This window comes from Schistocerca americana, chromosome 1 (genome assembly GCF_021461395.2).
Source record: "Schistocerca americana isolate TAMUIC-IGC-003095 chromosome 1, iqSchAmer2.1, whole genome shotgun sequence".
Lineage (NCBI taxonomy): Eukaryota > Metazoa > Arthropoda > Insecta > Orthoptera > Acrididae > Schistocerca > Schistocerca americana.
Window position 1 is genome coordinate 268,248,698 of NC_060119.1, and position 18,034 is coordinate 268,266,731.

Genomic DNA, 18,034 nt, shown 5'->3' on the forward strand with positions numbered 1-18,034 from the left:
TTCTTTCCTCTGCTCTATCACCTTGCCTCCCAACGCATGTCATCATCATTGTGCACTGCACAAACTCACTGGTGCTGGTGGCCTTATTGCACTATTATTATGTGCACCTGCTGCCCTCCCTCCCAGTCCCTGCCTCTTCACTCCCTCACTTTCTCCAACAAACACTACCTGTAGCCTCAGTCAAAAATGTAGACCTAAGTATTCACAGAGTGTATTCAGCCAGCATAATGTAGCCATACCAGAGTGTGTGTGTGTATGCCTGACAACTAGCTAAGTTTTCAGTCACATTTACGAGCTGTTGACAACTCAATGAACTCAAGAACTTTACAGTTTGGTGATTCATTACCTTTATTCCTAAATTATTTACTACTTTTTGTCTCTAAACATGAACCCATGGTTAGATTTCATCTTCAAAAATGGTTCAAATGGCTCTGAGCACTATGGGACTCAACTGATGAGGTCATAAGTCCCCTAGAACTTAGAACTACTTAAACCTAACTAACCTAAGGACAACACACACATCCATGCCTGAGGCAGGATTCGAACCTGCGACCGTAGCGGTCGCCCGGTTCCAGACTGTAGCGCCAGAACCGCTCGGCAGATTTCATCTTGTTTTGTGACAGAATTCATCTTGTTTTGTGACAGAATCATACTTCATTCGTATGTAAAGTGTAGTGTAGCAACCTTTAGTTCATGTTTGTGGCACCCTTGGAGAATTAGCCAAAATATGTAAAGCTGATATTCTGCAATGCTACTTATGATCTCAGTAATAATAGTGAATAAGTGCTCAGCCTATAAGAAAAACCTTCTCATAATGATTCCTGTACTACAAAACTTCATTTGTGTTTTCTCTCTGCCAAATCTGTCACTTTTATTACTTTTAACAGTGCTAAGCTGTCCAATGGTTCACTGATATTGTTACTGAGCCAAGTGAAAGCAGTATTACTAGTCCAGTAATGAAAATTTTGTAGATTACGAAAATTTTATCTGTAGCTTCTGATCTGAACACAGCACAAACTCCTAATGCTTTAGCTGTGGACTTCATGACAGTGATCAAAACAGTTCAAAAATAATCATCCCCTTCCATGCCTCCCAAAAAAAACAAAACAGCCTTCTCATTTAACAAAAAACAGAATGTCTGTTATCTGTCACATATTGAAAATTGGCTGACATTCAAGGAAAGTTTAATTATGAAATGAAACAAGATTTTATATGAAATATTTTGTTTTGAAAAGAAACACTGGAAAGACCAGGATGGAATAACTACAATATGGAAAGGATAGATAGTTGCTCACCACATAGAGGAGTTATTGAATTGCAGACAGGCCCAATGAAAGAAATAGATATAGCTTTTGGATGAAGTCCTTCTTGCAAACCAGAAAACAAGCGGACATTTACACAGGCACAAATCACACAAACACAAAAACAACACACATAAACATGACCAGTGTCATGAACAACACTATGTTTCAATGTGCTTGTTTGCAACTCAACACTTCCTGCATGCAGTGAAAAGGAATCTATCCTTTCCATATCATCATTTGAAAAAGAAAACTTCATATCTGCAAGACTGCCTGAAGTAGTAGCAAAATGGAAACAAATAATGCCCACTTTTAATTTTTGATTGCTGTTCTTGAATATTGGTAATGGCCTTGCCGCAGTGGATACACCGCTTCCCGTGAGATCACCAAAGTTAACTGCTGTTGGGCGTGGCCGGCACTCGGATGGGTGACCATCCAGCCGCCATGCGCTGTTACCATTTTTCGGGGTGCACTCAGCCTCGTGATGCCAATTGAGGAGCTACTCGACCGAATAGTAGTGGCTCTGGTCAAAGAAAACCATCATAACGACCGGGAGAGCGGTGTGCTGACCACACGCCCCTCCTATCTGCATCCTCAACTGAGGATGACACGGCGGTCCGATGGTCCCGATGGGCCACTTGTGGCCCGAAGACGGAGTGCTTTTTTGTTTTTGAATATTAATGGAAACTTCATGTAATGTAACATTTCAAAGCTTAGTATACTCAAAACGTAAAGTTAACTTTTCTTCACAGTGCATTTTTCAGAAAGTCCTTAAATGAATAGACAAGCATACATTACCAATCTGATGACGGAAACCAATGAGAGTAAATGTCTGTCTAGAAGCACTTCTATTGACCACATTTTAAGTCTGAGGTTAACGTTAGACAATTTACCTCCAAGCTGAAGCTTCTTTATTTACATAGGCTACATTCAAAGGTTTTATTGGATGCCTTTTTACATCTTGCTAGAAGACCATGCAAATGACCTGTCTTCATATGTTCTCATGGCATGAGCTGGTATGAGCCAAGAACTCAGATAATTCTGTCTGCCCCTTGTAGTTCATAGAGAATAGTGCGTGTACTATTATTTCATCAAGTGCTCTCAGAATAAACCTGGTACCATTCTTCCTTTCAAACCTTTTGTTAAAAAATAAATAAATAAATAAAATATAAAAATTACAGTGAAATGTTCTGAAATGGCCACGTAGAGAGTACATTTATTGAAAAAGACCCTTATTACCTTCTTACTGACTGACTTTGTAGCACATGCCTGTGGTTGGAATCTGATAAAAGACACAAAGATTTAGGTGCAGTCAACATGTAGGTATTGCATATTCTTTGGAAATTTTTTCCTCCCTATACCAGAGACTGTAATGTCACTTTCTGTCAAGTATGAAGTGTTATTGTATTATGTTTCTATTAACTTTTTTGCAGGTTTGGTTACTAAACTGGTATCTGCAGATATTCCTATAAATGGGAAAAAACCATTAATAATAAATAGTGTTGATGTTGCCCGTGATGGTACTGTCTACTGGAGCCATTCTTCATCAGATGTAACTCTCCAAGATGGTGTATATACTTTGTTAGGAGATGGGAGTGGCAGGTATTCCTTCATTAAATGTAGGCTTCTCTTTGAGTAGTGACAAAGGATGAAGCCAAATAATATCACGGTACAACCAAGTGATTTGCAAGAGTTTATTTTGTATTCATTTATATGCATTTCAACGTCTTGAATGCAACATTGGAGTACTGACTGATAGTGTAAGGTTCATGTGAGAATGGGGTATCATGACAGTGTGTTTCTGAAGTGTCAGAAGTCATCATAATAAACATTTAGGGGCAGCTCACATATGGCAGTGTGCTATTTTTATTTATGTGTTATGCCCTATAAATATATATGGTTGTTTATTATGTAGATTTCTTATTATTTTCTGTGCACTTTAGCATTTCACTTTGTTTAATTACTGCCAGATTAACTAGTATAAGTGCCTATAAAATGTCACAAGAGGAGACAATCACTCTCCCTGTAAGCCCTGTTGAGTAGCCCACGTGCTCATATACAAAATATACAAAAGTGTTAAACTTAGCTTTTAAACACACATTTTATCAAATCTCATCCACATCATGTACACACACACACACACACACACACACACACACACACACACGCACACGCACACACACAGATCCTGTGATGAGAAGAAAACAAAAGAAATTATGGTCCTACAAAGTAAGAGAAAGAGGGAGAGATAGAGTGGTAGCTAAATAACAGAACGAAAAAAAAAAAAAAAAAAAAAACATTGCAAAAACAGGGGAGAATACTAGTGAATGTGGACCACAGAGCCCAGGCATCGCATTAAGATGTCACAAAATTATGAAAAGAGCACTACTCATGAATGAATATTCAAAGTAGTGGTGTAGAGACTATGTTCTAAAACTGAAGAATCAGACTCTCCAAAGCATCATTGTTTTGACAGATGCTATATAACATTCAAAGTAGTCACAGAACACAACACTAGTATAGTAAAACAATGCTTGCTCAGTTCAGAAAGTGTTACCCTTCCTATACAATATAAATTGGAAGGGGAATTCTACTTTTCACTTAATTTCAAACAACATGTGGTGCAATAACTCATTTTATTTCCTATATTTTATAACATCAGCCACCTACTTGCTTCCTTTCAGAGACACCTGTGTCTGAAAGGTGGATCCAGATAGGGAAGTGGTCACTTGAATGCCATGTCATTGACCATTTCCCAGTGAGCAGGATCTATAAGGGCAGGAGAACAGGAAGCAAGATCTATGGGCAAAATGACCCCATGACACTGCTAAATTGTGCACTACCACCAGCATTAAAATGGCATAACTTTTCTGACACAATGATGTTTTCGATAACTTGACCCCTGCAGCAGGTCAGTGTAGATCCCTATAGCACATTGTGTGCATTAAAATCTCTTGCAAGATTGCAGACATTGTGAAATCAGCTCAGAACGAGCCACTCTACCCAAAATTTTTTTGAGTGACAGTTTTCACATTACAAATTGTAACATTGAATGAAATATACACAGTGACAGCAACTGCCTGAATATATGTTCTGAGAAAGACAGAGGTGGAGTGGTAAGTGTTGTTCACAAAGGCAGTCACTCCATCTTTATCCCTCTGTCCACTGAGGTCATTCTTTTGATGGAGTTTGTATCCCCTGAGCACAACGGTGTTGCTGTGTTTAAAATGTGTTTGCTGTGGACACATATGGAGGGGTCTCTCCTGCGCCAACAGTTTCAGCTCCTCCATATGTGTTCTGTACCCTTTAATGTCCTATTGAAGCACAGGAGTCATTTATCTGGGAGGTTCATGCTTTTCCCATGCTCTTCTTCAAGTAAGAGAGCCCACTTCAGAAGAGGGAGAACTAAAAGGTATCAAGGCTTCATTGAACCAAACATCAAAGTCCATGATTGAGTCATCATCCTCTGAGTGTTTCTGGATCTGAAGGTCCACCTGCTTTGATTCCACTTTCTGGACAGCACGATTCTCCTTAGTCTTCTCCTTGAGATTTGATGACACTGATTTTGGCTGTGGTAAATTAATGTTCAGCAATTGGCCTTCCAATGTGGCATCCATGTCAGTGCAAAAGCAGTGCTTGCCATTGGAGTTTGCATGGAGACAGCTGCAGTTTCATCAGCATTGCTATTTTGCATGTGTGTTTGCAAGAGCATTTCTTGGTATCAGAATCTGTATGTGATGTCTTTGTGGAAACATTTAGTCACCTTCAATTTCTGGACTTTCTTTTCTTCTTTGAATATCCTACACTCTCTGCTCCAAGTTAAATGCAGACCTGAGCAATGACACAAAGTTTATAGGAGCCAGAAGTAGTTCCTTCAGCATGGATGGCCATACAACCACTGTTCTCCCTCAACAGCCACGCATCATGTCAGGCACGCAGCACACCTTAAGACTGAAGGGTTTTTAGCGAGGTTCATTTCATCTTCCCAAGTGAAATGGTTAATCCAAGATCCCTGGTCCATGTAACACCTTATATTCCACTGCAGCATCACGTGGTGGTCAGTGAAGCATGCCCAGAAGTTACAGTGACAGAGGGCTGGCGGCACTAACCAGTCCAGCTCAGCAAATCCATGTTTACCTAGCCTGTATCCAACAACCAACAAATGAATTATAAGCTCCCCCCCCCCCCCCCCCCCCCCCCCTGCTGTTGTGGGCACCATCGACATTCGTCTTCCTACTCCAGTGTATTCTTTGTCATCTGGAACCATTGTAAACCTGAAATCTTAACTTATCTCTAAAAATGCTTTACATATAGAGTGCAAAGCTCTTTGATCTTATGTGAAGCTCTTAACCATTTTCCTTGAGATTGAGGTTTTTGTAACTGATGGATAAGTCTGTAAGTGAGTGACCTATGAGTTCAATAAGTGATGTAACACATTTTTTTCTGAAAGCAGTTTGGTTTTATTCAGGAGTCCAATACACCTATTTTTCAACTTGATCTCCATTTAATGCGATGGCCATATGGCACCTTACTGGGAAGGCCTGTACGCCTGCATGGTACCACACAATTAGTCGATGTTAGAGCCAATGTCTTGCTTCCTCAATAACCTCCATCTAATCCATGTAGTGCTTCCCATGGAGTGCATCCTTCATTGGGCCAAACAGATGTACCTTCATTACTCTCTATGGCCTTCTGTCAGGTGGAGAGGAACCCAGCTGGCACACACCTTTGAGTACCCCAACTGGTGGACGAGTGTGTCAGCATTACCAACAGAGATGTCCAGCTGAGCAGTGAGGTGTTTCATTGTGATCCATCAGTCATATTGAATGAGAGTGTCTGTACATTCTAACAGTGCAGGTATCACAGCTGTGTGTGGCTGGCTGCATACAGAGAGAGAAAAGGTTTGCAAGACTTTGTTGCTGTGATGATAGATGCCTCGCTCAAAGCCTCACCATGCATTTGTTCACTTCCAGATCTGTGTAGACATTCTGCCAGTGTGATGCTCTGGTTTTCTACCAAAAGAAACTCAATGACAGCTTTCTGCTCACCTCCCGTTACAGACATCATTTTGAAGGCTATGTATAGTGCCACTACATGCAGGAACTTCATGAAACTATGGGGTTAAAAGCAGGTATATTCCATGATGTCCATCAAGTTTGACATTTTTTTCATCCAAAATTGGCCAAGCAGGAAAATTTGTTGCATTTCTTACTGAAAGCCCTCATAACAGTAAATGGTAATACAGGGTGATTATAATTAAAGTTCCAGTTTGAAAACACTGGGAAAAAAGAACCACTGCTCAGAATGATGTCAAATTTGAATGGAATGTTATGAAGAAGGGGGAAATGTCACATGGTGGGGAAATTAATGAAAATTTTCCCACTAGATGGTGGTGTAAGCATCATAAGGTTCAGCTATGGTATGAGCTGCACCTTAAACCAACCATACTGTGCAATGTGTATGACAGCACAGGTTTGGCATTCAGTAGTTGTAGCACTGTTAGCTAGGTAAGCTCATCTACCAAAGCAGTTTTTAATTGTACAGAGGTAAGAAACCACATAAAAAGCAACAATGAAATCAGTTTTTAATTATCATGAGATTGGCCCAAGACATGTTCTGTACGTTGTCCACCATTTTCTGCCATAAGTTGAAATTCAGGAACAGCATCTTCCACAACAGATCGGAGTGTCTCAGGGGTCCTGTTCAGAATGTGTTGTGCAATGTGTGTCTTCAGTTCAGCTATGTTTGTAATCAGAGCACCGAATGCAAAATCCTTCAGGTAACTCCAAAGCCAGAAGTTACACGGATTGAGATCAGGTGATCTGGGCGGTCAGGCTGTAGGGAAATGGTGGCTGATAATTCTAGCATTTTTTAAATGCATCTGTAGCAGCTGCTTCACTGGCTGTGCAATGTGTGGAGGAATGCCATCTTACATAAAAATGATCCCACCTGCACATCCATGAAAAATATGGCCCTATGATACTGATGACATCAACCCACACCATCCTTTGCAGATGAAGGGGTACCAGTTGATGTGTGAGCAGATTTTCTGTTAGCCATATCCTGCAATTCTGCATGTTTACATGTCCCTAGAGATGGAAATGGGCTTTTTCTGTCCACAGAATGTCCATGGCCATTCATTATCCACTTCCATGCAAACAAGAAACTCTAGAGCAAACATTTGTCTTATTGGCAGGTCCTGAACATGGGTAATTTTGTATGGATAATAATGCAGGATGTTTCAGAGAATTTTATGCACATGTTCATAAGCATATCCAAAGTTCAGGCAATTCCCCATGCGCTGCATGATTGCACACCTCCGCTCGACCCCTCCTGTAGTGCTGTGGCTACATCTTCTACTGATGCTGTATCAGTTGTTTTTCTCCCTCTTCCACATTACACTTGAAAAGAACATGTCTTTTTAAGTTTTGTTAACATTTTCTCCAGACCCGTAGCAGACATCAGACCGACACCTTTATTTATACCCATCTGGAACTTCTGCAGAGCTACTATAACACAGTCGCCCTTCTTGTACAAGGCCTTTACCTGCAGCACGTGATCCTGCATTCAGACAGTTATGCTAAGCATCTCAGATGCAAACTGAAGAAAAGCTATGTACCCTGCAGCTTTTGTTGTGCCTATTGTGCTGCTTACAGTTCTGTCTAGTGGTAAAATTTTCATTAAGTTTTTTTTTGTCACTGTAATGTTTCCCCCTACTTTTATAATATTCCATTCAAATTTCACAGCATGCTGAGTAGTGGTTCTTTTTTACTTTGTTTTGAAACTGGAACTTTAATTATAACCACCATTTATTTTACTCTCTACAATTCCTGCTGGCTATTACTTGTAAAAATTTTTCCAGGGTTCTATATTTCAGAGTTCATGAACAGCTTGATGGTGAACTAGGTGAATATCAAGGAGGCTTTCATCCAGGACAAAGCTGTCCTGATCAAATTATTAGTCTCAAATGGGTAATTAAACATCAAAGGGTCAGGAGCAAGAAGCTAGTGATCACCTTTGTCGATTTAAAAAAAGGCTACAATAGAGTATGGTTCAGAGATGAATTCTCTGAACCTTTTGAGATTCATATTGACCTTCAAAAAGATGACGGATGATTGTCTTCATTATTGTTCAGTTGTGTGCTGGAGAAAATCATCCGTGAATGGAACAAGATATGCCCACCATCTGGTAAGATTGGAAGAAAGATTCGACTTAACTGTCTTCCATTTGCAGATGGTTTGGTGTTGTTAGTAAACAATATTGATGAAGCAAAGGTTCAGATAGAACAACTAGAACAATTAATGGCAAAGGTTGGATTGCAAATCTTATTTGAGAAAACAGAAATGATGTCCAGCTTCCCAGTTGACATATTCCATATCATACTCCATAATGATCAAAAAATTAAAGTAGTAAAAAAGTTTAAATATCTTGGAGAGATTATTAGGTGGAATGATAATGAAAGAGCACCAATAGGTAGTAGAACATTAAAACTACAGTGAGCACAGAGAACCACATGGCCAACCTACAAAAAACAGTCTCTCTCAATAAATGCTAAATTTCGACATTACTCCTCCATCGTTAAACCGGAAGCAACATATGCAAGTGAAACACTATTCAGACTAAATACTCAAGCAAAAACTGACAAATTGCAGAAAGTTGATAGAAGAGTACTCCGAACAATTATCAGTAAAAAACATCAAGTTAATGGGCAGTGGAAACTTTTGCCCAATTCAGTAGTGTACAAAGAAAGTGAATCCATTATTGATACAAAGCGGAAAAGAAGAATTGCATTTTTCGGCCACATATCTTGCTTACCAAATACTAGGATCTTGAAGCAACTTTTTGACTACTTCTGGAACAGTAAAACCAAAAACATCTGGTTTAAAGAAGTACAAAGTGATCTGGATGAATTGAACATCACTACAGACCAAATTCAACACAGAGAAGAGAAACTGCTTCTGAAGAACAAATTCATATGGCTGACATTCAAGCCATCAGAATGGAAAAAGTATGTCATATCTTCAGAAGAACAAGCAAGCAGATCACAGTGAATAAAGAAATTTTGGGAAACAAAGAAATTGCTGACTGCTAAGACCCAAACTTAATGGTAGACTCTATTGTATTACATTTGATTTTAGTGCTCCAATGTGGGTGTAAACTATGTAAATAAATAAATACCATCCCTTCTATGTTGAGTGCTATGTTCCGTAAAGACTTGTTGTCATCATCACACAAATTCTGTACTAATAAAGGACCAAACTTATCTCACTCTTAATGCTTCCCAACTGTTCCCCCAATTTGGCATGCAGATGGATTTCGTATGCCATCAGAATCAATTTTTTGTCACATTGTTCTTGCAATTTTACCCTTCACTACATGTACCTTGTGGAATCTTGTGGAATATCACATTGAAATCATTGATGGGAGGAATTACCACGAGAAAGAGGAGGCATCTGAAGCTCCAGACTCCATGGAATGACAAATACCCTGCAATATTATATTGACATGAATAACAATTGCCAGCAAAAATGATAGCACAAGTATTAATCGGTATTAGCCAGTCAGCAATGAAGCTCTACAACACTTTAACTAGGATCATGATGACACCTAGGATCCTCTCCTCCAGTGCTTTTGCATCTGTAAACCTGCTCTCTCACAAGCATGTATTTCCCATTATACATCCGGCTTCACCTTCTGCTAAATTTTATCACTTGTTTTTCAAGTCTCCTCACTTCCCTAACATGCCTTAGTATTTTTATATACGTTCTTCTCTTTTATATTCTCTTCTCTTGTTTCTTTTACAGTCTGTGATTGTCTGTTTACATTTTTGTTCCTGTTTTCTTCAGTCTTTATCCCTGACTTGTGAAATGCACTCAGTGTCAAAGCAATTTTCTGTATTCTCAGGTTTTTGAATGATATGTGTTGCATTCTATATTTAATTTCTTTTTTACACTATCATGATGCATCTTTGGTGACATTTCTTAAAATATGTTCCCCTTCAGCCTTCAGTTTTTACTGTCTTTAGCTCCCTCTAGTACAAATGCAGCTATTGCCTGATGTCTTAAGTATGTCACATCATCCAGTCCGTTCTTCTATCCAGTGGCTTCCACATACTTTTTCTTTGCCAGTTCTGCAGAGAATCACATCATTTCTTATCTTATGAATCCACTTAATTTTCAACATCCTTCTATAGCACCATATCTCAAATGCTTTTCTAATTTTCCCATGGTCCATGATTTACTTTATATAATCCTGTTCTCCATATGTATATCCTCAGAAATTTTTCCTAAAATTAATGCCTATGTTTAATAATAATAGACTTCTTTTAGCAAGTAGTGTCCTCTTTGCCATTGCTAGTCTGCCCCCCCCCCCCACCCCCCTTTTTTTTTTTTTTTTTTTTTTTTTTTTTTTTACTTCTTCTGTCATGCATTACTTTGCTTTCCAGGTAGCATAATTTCTTTACATTGTCTACTTCGTGGTCATCAGTTTTTATGTTAATTTTATCATTGTACTAAGGCGGGTACCAGGTTGAGATTCATTGGGAGAGTGCTTAGAAAATGCAGTCCATCAACAAAGGAGGTGGCTTACAAAACACTCGTTCGACCTATACTTGAGTATTGCTCATCAGTGTGGGATCCGTACCAGATCGGTCTGACGGAGGAGATAGAGAAGATCCAAAGAAGAGCGGCGCGTTTCGTCACAAGGTTATTTGGTAACCGTGATAGCGTTACGGAGATGTTTAATAAACTCAAGTGGCAGACTCTGCAAGAGAGGCGCTCTGCATCGCGGTGTAGCTTGCTCGCCAGGTTTTGAGAGGGTGCGTTTCTGGATGAGGTATCAAATATATTGCTTCCCCCTACTTATACCTCCCGAGGAGATCACGAATGTAAAATTAGAGAGATTAGAGCGCGCACGGAGGCTTTCAGACAGCCGTTCTTCCCGCGAACCATACGCGACTGGAACAGGAAAGGGAGGTAATGACAGTGGCACGTAAAGTGCCCTCCGCCACACACCGTTGGGTGGCTTGCGGAGATGTAGATGTAGAGTAGCAAAACTGGTGGCTAGTGAGTCAAGTATAGAAAGCCGCCCCTCAACATTTTCTGCATACTTCTCCCCCCCCCCCCCCCCCCCCACTCGTGTCCCTGTCATGTACTTCAGCTGTCCCAAATTATAAGGCTTCAGTCCAAAGTATCATGCATGTCGAGCCAAACCTAGAAACTATGCCATCAAACAATGCTGTCTGGTACCTGTATACATAATGCATTACAAGGCACTCATTTGAAGATGACAGGATAACCTAGATCGACAGACAGTGAATAGCAATAAAGGTCTTACAGTCAGAAGAGTATGATGACTTCTTTTAAACAGTTTATGATGGCTACGAAACTGTGTGCCAAGAAAGTATTTAGAAAATACTGCAGTGAAATAGTAGCCTGTCTGGAAAAAATGACGTACTGTCTTAGAGATGAAGTGATTGACTTATATACTACTATTTTTATATAAAATAGAGGAAAGGCAACCACTCAACTATAGCTGAATAATGGATGGTGCTTAGAAACACTCAACAGAATGTAGTATTTACATTAGATTTCGAGCTGGTGCTCTATCTGTAGTAAAAGTGTACACATTCACATTCAAACACACTAGCTCAATGACACCCATAATGCCTGCAGCCATGATGAAACTGACTGTTGGTTATCGGTTATTGAGGGTAGTTGCTTGGTTGTTGGGGTTGGGGAGGGGGTAGGGAAGGATGCACAAGTCGAGGGGGGGGGGGGGCATCGGAATGGTACAAGGCAGGCCTTTTAACAGATGAATCAGTGGCTGCACAACAAGACAGAATGAGTTCAGAGGGTATAGCATATAGAAGGTAGAGAGAGGGAGGGGTGGGGAAAGGATGGGGGGAAGAGATGAGGGTGCAGATGAAGGGGGAAACAGTGAGGGATGTGGGAGGAGAGAGGATGGAAAATGGAGGAGAGAGGCGGAGGGAGAGGTTAAGGAGAGTATGGGAGAGAGAGAGAAAATCTGCCCTTTGGAAGGGGGGGGGGGGGGGTGTAGGAGAAGACATTACACAATCTAAATGGGGAAGGACTGGTGGGAGCAGAAGAGAGAAGGAAAAAGGTGAGGCAATGGGAAACAAGGTGGTGGATGTTTAGGTCAGCAGGATTGCAAGAGCACAGGATATGCTGTAGAGACAAATCCCACCTGCTAGTTCATAGAAACTAGTGCTGGAAGGAAGCATCAAAATGTCTCATGCAATGAAGTAGCTGCTGATGTCATTCATGTTGTGGACCACAGCATGTTCAGCAATTGGATGGTCAAGTTCTTGGTTTGCCAGTTTGGAAGTGACCACCTGTGAAAGCAGTCTTGCTGTGTAAAACATCAGCTGCCTATTTTGCCTTTTGGGTTCCTTATCATAGTCACAAAATTCCAATACAGTTCAATGAACAACATTTCTGGATGTGTTCCAAATCAATGGCAGTCTTGGATTTGTTGGAGATTGAAAATTCATTTCATATCTGCAGTTTTCCATTCCCTGTGCTGCTGCACATATTCTCTGTACTGTTAGGAGTAAAATACCACACACATTTGCCATTGCAGTCTACAGTGTTGATTAGATTTCATTTCTTCTTTAAGGTCATGAAGAAATTTATGCATGACTCCCTATGTTTGGTTGCATGTGTCTTGTAACTTATTCGTTTTAATTTGCACACAAGAATAGCTACATTATGTGATGAAAATTACAGCTCTCTTCCCAACTGTATAACAGTTCCATACAGAAAATGTGTAAGCAAGCAATGGTTACCAACAAAGCTGTTAACAATAAGTGTCTCTTCAGTAGCTTTTGCTTCTTACAATGCTGCCTGAAAGGCATTTGTGACAGAAATGGCATGATGGCAAAACTTTAAGGACCAAGCTGACTAGCCCAAAGGCTTCTCATTGGCACTTGAATGAAAGGAAGGGGAGGTGTGAAGGAACTGATATACCCCTCAGCAGTAGCTGGCAGTTTAACTGATCCCTATTACGATCTCATTTCTGTCACTCCTCATTACTGTTGCCTTTCTTTGATGTATTCTCAACCCATATAATGTGTTCTTTAGACTGTTTCTATCATTCAACATGTGCTGTATTTCTTCTTCAATTTCACTGACAGTTACTTAAGTTTTATATTCTATTTGTACTTGGCTTCTCCAGACAAAGGAAATCTTTACATTCAGACAATCAATGTCATAAATGAATCTTATCATTGACATCCTTTCACCTTGAATTTTAATTCCATTCCTGAACCTTCCTTTTATTTATTATAGCTTCTTCAATGAATGGATTGAACAACAGGAGCCAAAATTGCGCCCTGATCTTACTTTTTAATCTGAGCACCCTCAGTTGGTCTTCTATTCGTGTTGTTTCCTCTGTATATTACCCATGTTTCCCTATAGCTTATACTCATTTTTCCTGAGAATTTCAAACATCTTGTATCATTCTACATTGTAGAACACTTTTTTTGAGTCAACAAATCATATGAAAGTGTCTTGATTAATACTGAGGTTAAAATTGCAAATCAACAAAAAGGCTGACCAGTATTTACCTCAAGAAGGAGTAACTCACATTACACCTAATAGAATAATTTAAAATAGAAAATAATACTTCTAGACTTAGGAATTAGCTCCTCAAGAGAGGCTGATTGATGTGTGCCTCATCACTTCCTCTGCCCCCTTTTGTCCTCCCTTTTCAACCCTCTCTTGTCAATCCCTCTTTCATCCCTGAAGAAAAAGAACTGTGTAGTTGCAAAATAGGAGTATTATTATTATCTATTGTAAGCGTATCTGTTGCCTGTGCTGTGAGTTATGTTTCTTGATATTAAGTGCTTGTCACCCTTTCCATCTCTGTGTAATTGTAACCATTTTAACTGAATTTTCTGTTTTATACAATTATTACTGAAGTTTTATATTCTATTTTTACTTGGCTTCTCCAGACAAAGGAAATCTTTACATTCAGATAGCTTTAAATTATGGACTTGTATCTATAAGGGTCCGTGTAGCTGCTGCTACCACTCATACCAGTAAGAGCACATGTACCTGAATGCACATTTAACTTTCTATGTCACTTTGCTGGTGAAACAGATCTAACTCACGCAAATTATGATTAATACAAATGAAAACAAACATTTCTTCTTATTAACACATTCAAGGTGAAACTATAGCTGCATCAAGATTACATAGTATAGCAACTATACATTACACAGGCATCTCTTTGAATTTGAGAGTTTTCATTTTGATTCAGATATTGGTTTTGTTTCTATTGTATCATAGTAAGCGATGAGGCAAAGTGATTAAGACACTGGACACCACTTGGGGTAAGTGAGTTTCCAATACCTGTGTACCTACCTTGATTTTTCCATGGCAGGCTTAAATCACATAATGAAAATGTAGGGATAGTTCCTTCAATAAGCCGAGTGCATATTTTTTTTCCCTTAGCCTTCAACTCATTGTCAGTTCTTCATTACCCTACAGTTGTACTTTCTTTCTTTGTCCTTGACAGACCAGCAGTTTTCTGCAAATACTCAATTTTTTGGATACAGTATGGTTTTGTTAGTTTGATGTTCCCTTTAGGTAAATATTTATATTTCAGTGGTACAGTTTCTGAAGAATTTATAGCATTTATAGAAAAGTAATGATCCTGACTTGGCGATATGTTATGAATAATCAAATATGAGTTATAATTACATCCCACTGTGTTTGCCATTGTCAACTGCATTTAAAATGAGTTGTAGTTGTAAAGTTTCTGATGACCATAGATCACCTACACAAAACAGTTATTGCTGATTTAGTGATGTCATATATATATATATATATATCTGTGTGTGTGTGTGTGTGTGTGTGTGTGTGTGTGTGTGTGTGTGTGTGTGGAATGTTTCCCTCTATTATATATGTGTGTGTGTGTGTGTGTGTGTGTGTGTGTGTGTGTGTGTGTGTGTGTGTGTGGAATGTTTCCCTCTATTATATATATACACTCCTGGAAATGGAAAAAAGAACACATTGACACCGGTGTGTCAGACCCACCATACTTGCTCCGGACACTGCGAGAGGGCTGTACAAGCAATGATCACACGCACGGCACAGCGGACACACCAGGAACTGCGGTGTTGGCCGTCGAATGGCGCTAGCTGCGCAGCATTTGTGCACCGCCGCCGTCAGTGTCTGCCAGTTTGCCGTGGCATACGGAGCTCCATCGCAGTCTTTAACACTGGTAGCATGCCGTGACAGTGTGGACGTGAACCGTATGTGCAGTTGACGGACTTTGAGCGAGGGCGTATAGTGGGCATGCGGGAGGCCGGGTGGACGTACCGCCGAATTGCTCAACACGTGGGGCGTGAGGTCTCCACAGTACATCGATGTTGTCGCCAGTGGTCGGCGGAAGGTGCACGTGCCCGTCGACCTGGGACCGGACCGCAGCGACGCACGGATGCACGCCAAGACCGTAGGATCCTACGCAGTGCCGTAGGGGACCGCACCACCACTTCCCAGCAAATTAGGGACACTGTTGCTCCTGGGGTATCGGCGAGGAGCATTCGCAACCGTCTCCATGAAGCTGGGCTACAGTCCCGCACACCGTTAGGCCGTCTTCCGCTCACGCCCCAACATCGTGCAGCCCGCCTCCAGTGGTGTCGTGACAGGCGTGAATGGAGGGACGAATGGAGACGTGTCGTCTTCAGCGATGAGAGCCGCTTCTGCCTTGGTGCCAATGATGGTCGTATGCGTGTTTGGCGCCGTGCAGGTGAGCGCCACAATCAGGACTGCATACGACCGAGGCACACAGGGCCAACACCCGGCATCATGGTGTGGGGAGCAATCTCCTACACTGGTCGTACACCACTGGTGATCGTCGAGGGGACACTGAATAGTGCATGGTACATCCAAACCGTCATCGAACCCATCGGCCTACCATTCCTAGACCGGCAAGGGAACTTGCTGTTCCAACAGGACAATGCACGTCTGCATGTATCCCGTGCCACCCAACGTGCTCTAGAAGGTGTAAGTCAACTACCCTGGCCAGCAAGATCTCCGGATCTGTCCCCCATTGAGCATGTTTGGGACTGGATGAAGCGTCGTCTCACGCGGTCTGCACGTCCAGCACGAACGCTGGTCCAACTGAGGCGCCAGGTGGAAATGGCATGGCAAGCCGTTCCACAGGACTACATCCAGCATCTCTACGATCGTCTCCATGGGAGAATAGCAGCCTGCATTGCTGCGAAAGGTGGATATACACTGTGCTAGTGCCGACATTGTGCATGCTCTGTTGCCTGTGTCTATGTGCCTGTGGTTCTGTCAGTGTGATCATGTGATGTATCTGACCCCAGGAATGTGTCAATAAAGTTTCCCCTTCCTGGGACAATGAATTCACGGTGTTCTTATTTCAATTTCCAGGAGTGTGTGTGTGTATATATATATATATATATATATATATATATATATATATATATATATATATATATATATATAAAAATAGAGGGAAACATTCCACGTAGGAGAAAAATATATCTAAAAACAAAGATGATGTGACTTAGCAAATGAAAGTGCTGGCAGGTCGATAGACACACAAACAAACACACATGTATGTGTGGATGGATATGTGTGTGTGTGCGAGTGTATACCTGTTCTTTTTCCCCCCTAAGGTAAGTCTTTCCGCTCCCGGGATTGGAATGACTCCTTACCCTCTCCCTTAAAACCCACTTCCTTTCGTCTTTCCCTCTCCTTCCCTCTTTCCTGATGAGGCAACAGTTTGTTGCGAAAGCTTGAATTTTGTGTGTATGTTTGTGTTTGTTTGTGTGTCTATCGACCTGCCAGCACTTTCGTCGGTAAGTCACCTCATCTTTGTTTTTTGTATATATATATATATATAAAAACAAAGATGAGGTGACTTACCGAACAAAAGCGCTGGCAGGTCGATAGACACACAAACAAACACAAACATACACACAAAATTCAAGCTTTCGCAACAAACTGTTGCCTCATCAGGAAAGAGGGAAGGAGAGGGGAAGACGAAAGGAAGTGGGTTTTAAGGGAGAGGGTAAGGAGTCATTCCAATCCCGGGAGCGGAAAGACTTACCTTAGGGGGAAACAAGGACAGGTATACACTCGCACACACGCACATATCCATCCACACATACAGACACAAGCAGACATATTTAAAGACCAACGTGGAATGTTTCCTTCCATTATATATATATATATATATATATATATATATATATATATATATATATATATATATATATATATATATATCTAAAAACAAAGATGATGTGACTTACCAAATGAAAGTGCTGGCAGGTCGACAGACACACAAACAAACAAAACAAACACAAACATACACACAAAATTCAAGCTTTCGCAACAAACTGTTGCCTCATCAGGAAAGAGGGAAGGAGAGGGAAAGACGAAAGGAAGTGGGTTTTAAGGGAGAGGGTAAGGAGTCATTCCAATCCCGGGAGCGGAAAGACTTACCTTAGGGGGAAAAAAGGACGGGTATACACTCGCACACACACACATATCCATCCACACATATACAGACACAAGCAGACATATTTAAAGTCTGGTCTTTAAATATGTCTGCTTGTGTCTGTATATGTGTGGATGGATATGTATGTGTGTGCGAGTGTATACCCGTCCTTTTTTCCCCCTAAGGTAAGTCTTCCCGCTCCCGGGATTGGAATGACTCCTTACCCTCTCCCT

General features: G+C 40.8%; 1 protein-coding gene across 3 annotated transcripts in view; it reads left to right on the top strand.

The window, feature by feature from the left end:
* The window catches only part of LOC124621941 (adipocyte plasma membrane-associated protein-like), a 121,170-nt gene that overhangs the window by 80,419 nt on the left and 22,717 nt on the right, over window positions 1-18,034 (top strand). For all 3 annotated transcript variants that reach the window (XM_047147472.1, XM_047147457.1, XM_047147465.1), the window contains exon 5: window positions 2,735-2,903. In XM_047147472.1, the coding sequence (XP_047003428.1) occupies window positions 2,735-2,903 (169 nt within the window). The remainder of the gene's footprint in view (window positions 1-2,734; window positions 2,904-18,034) is intronic.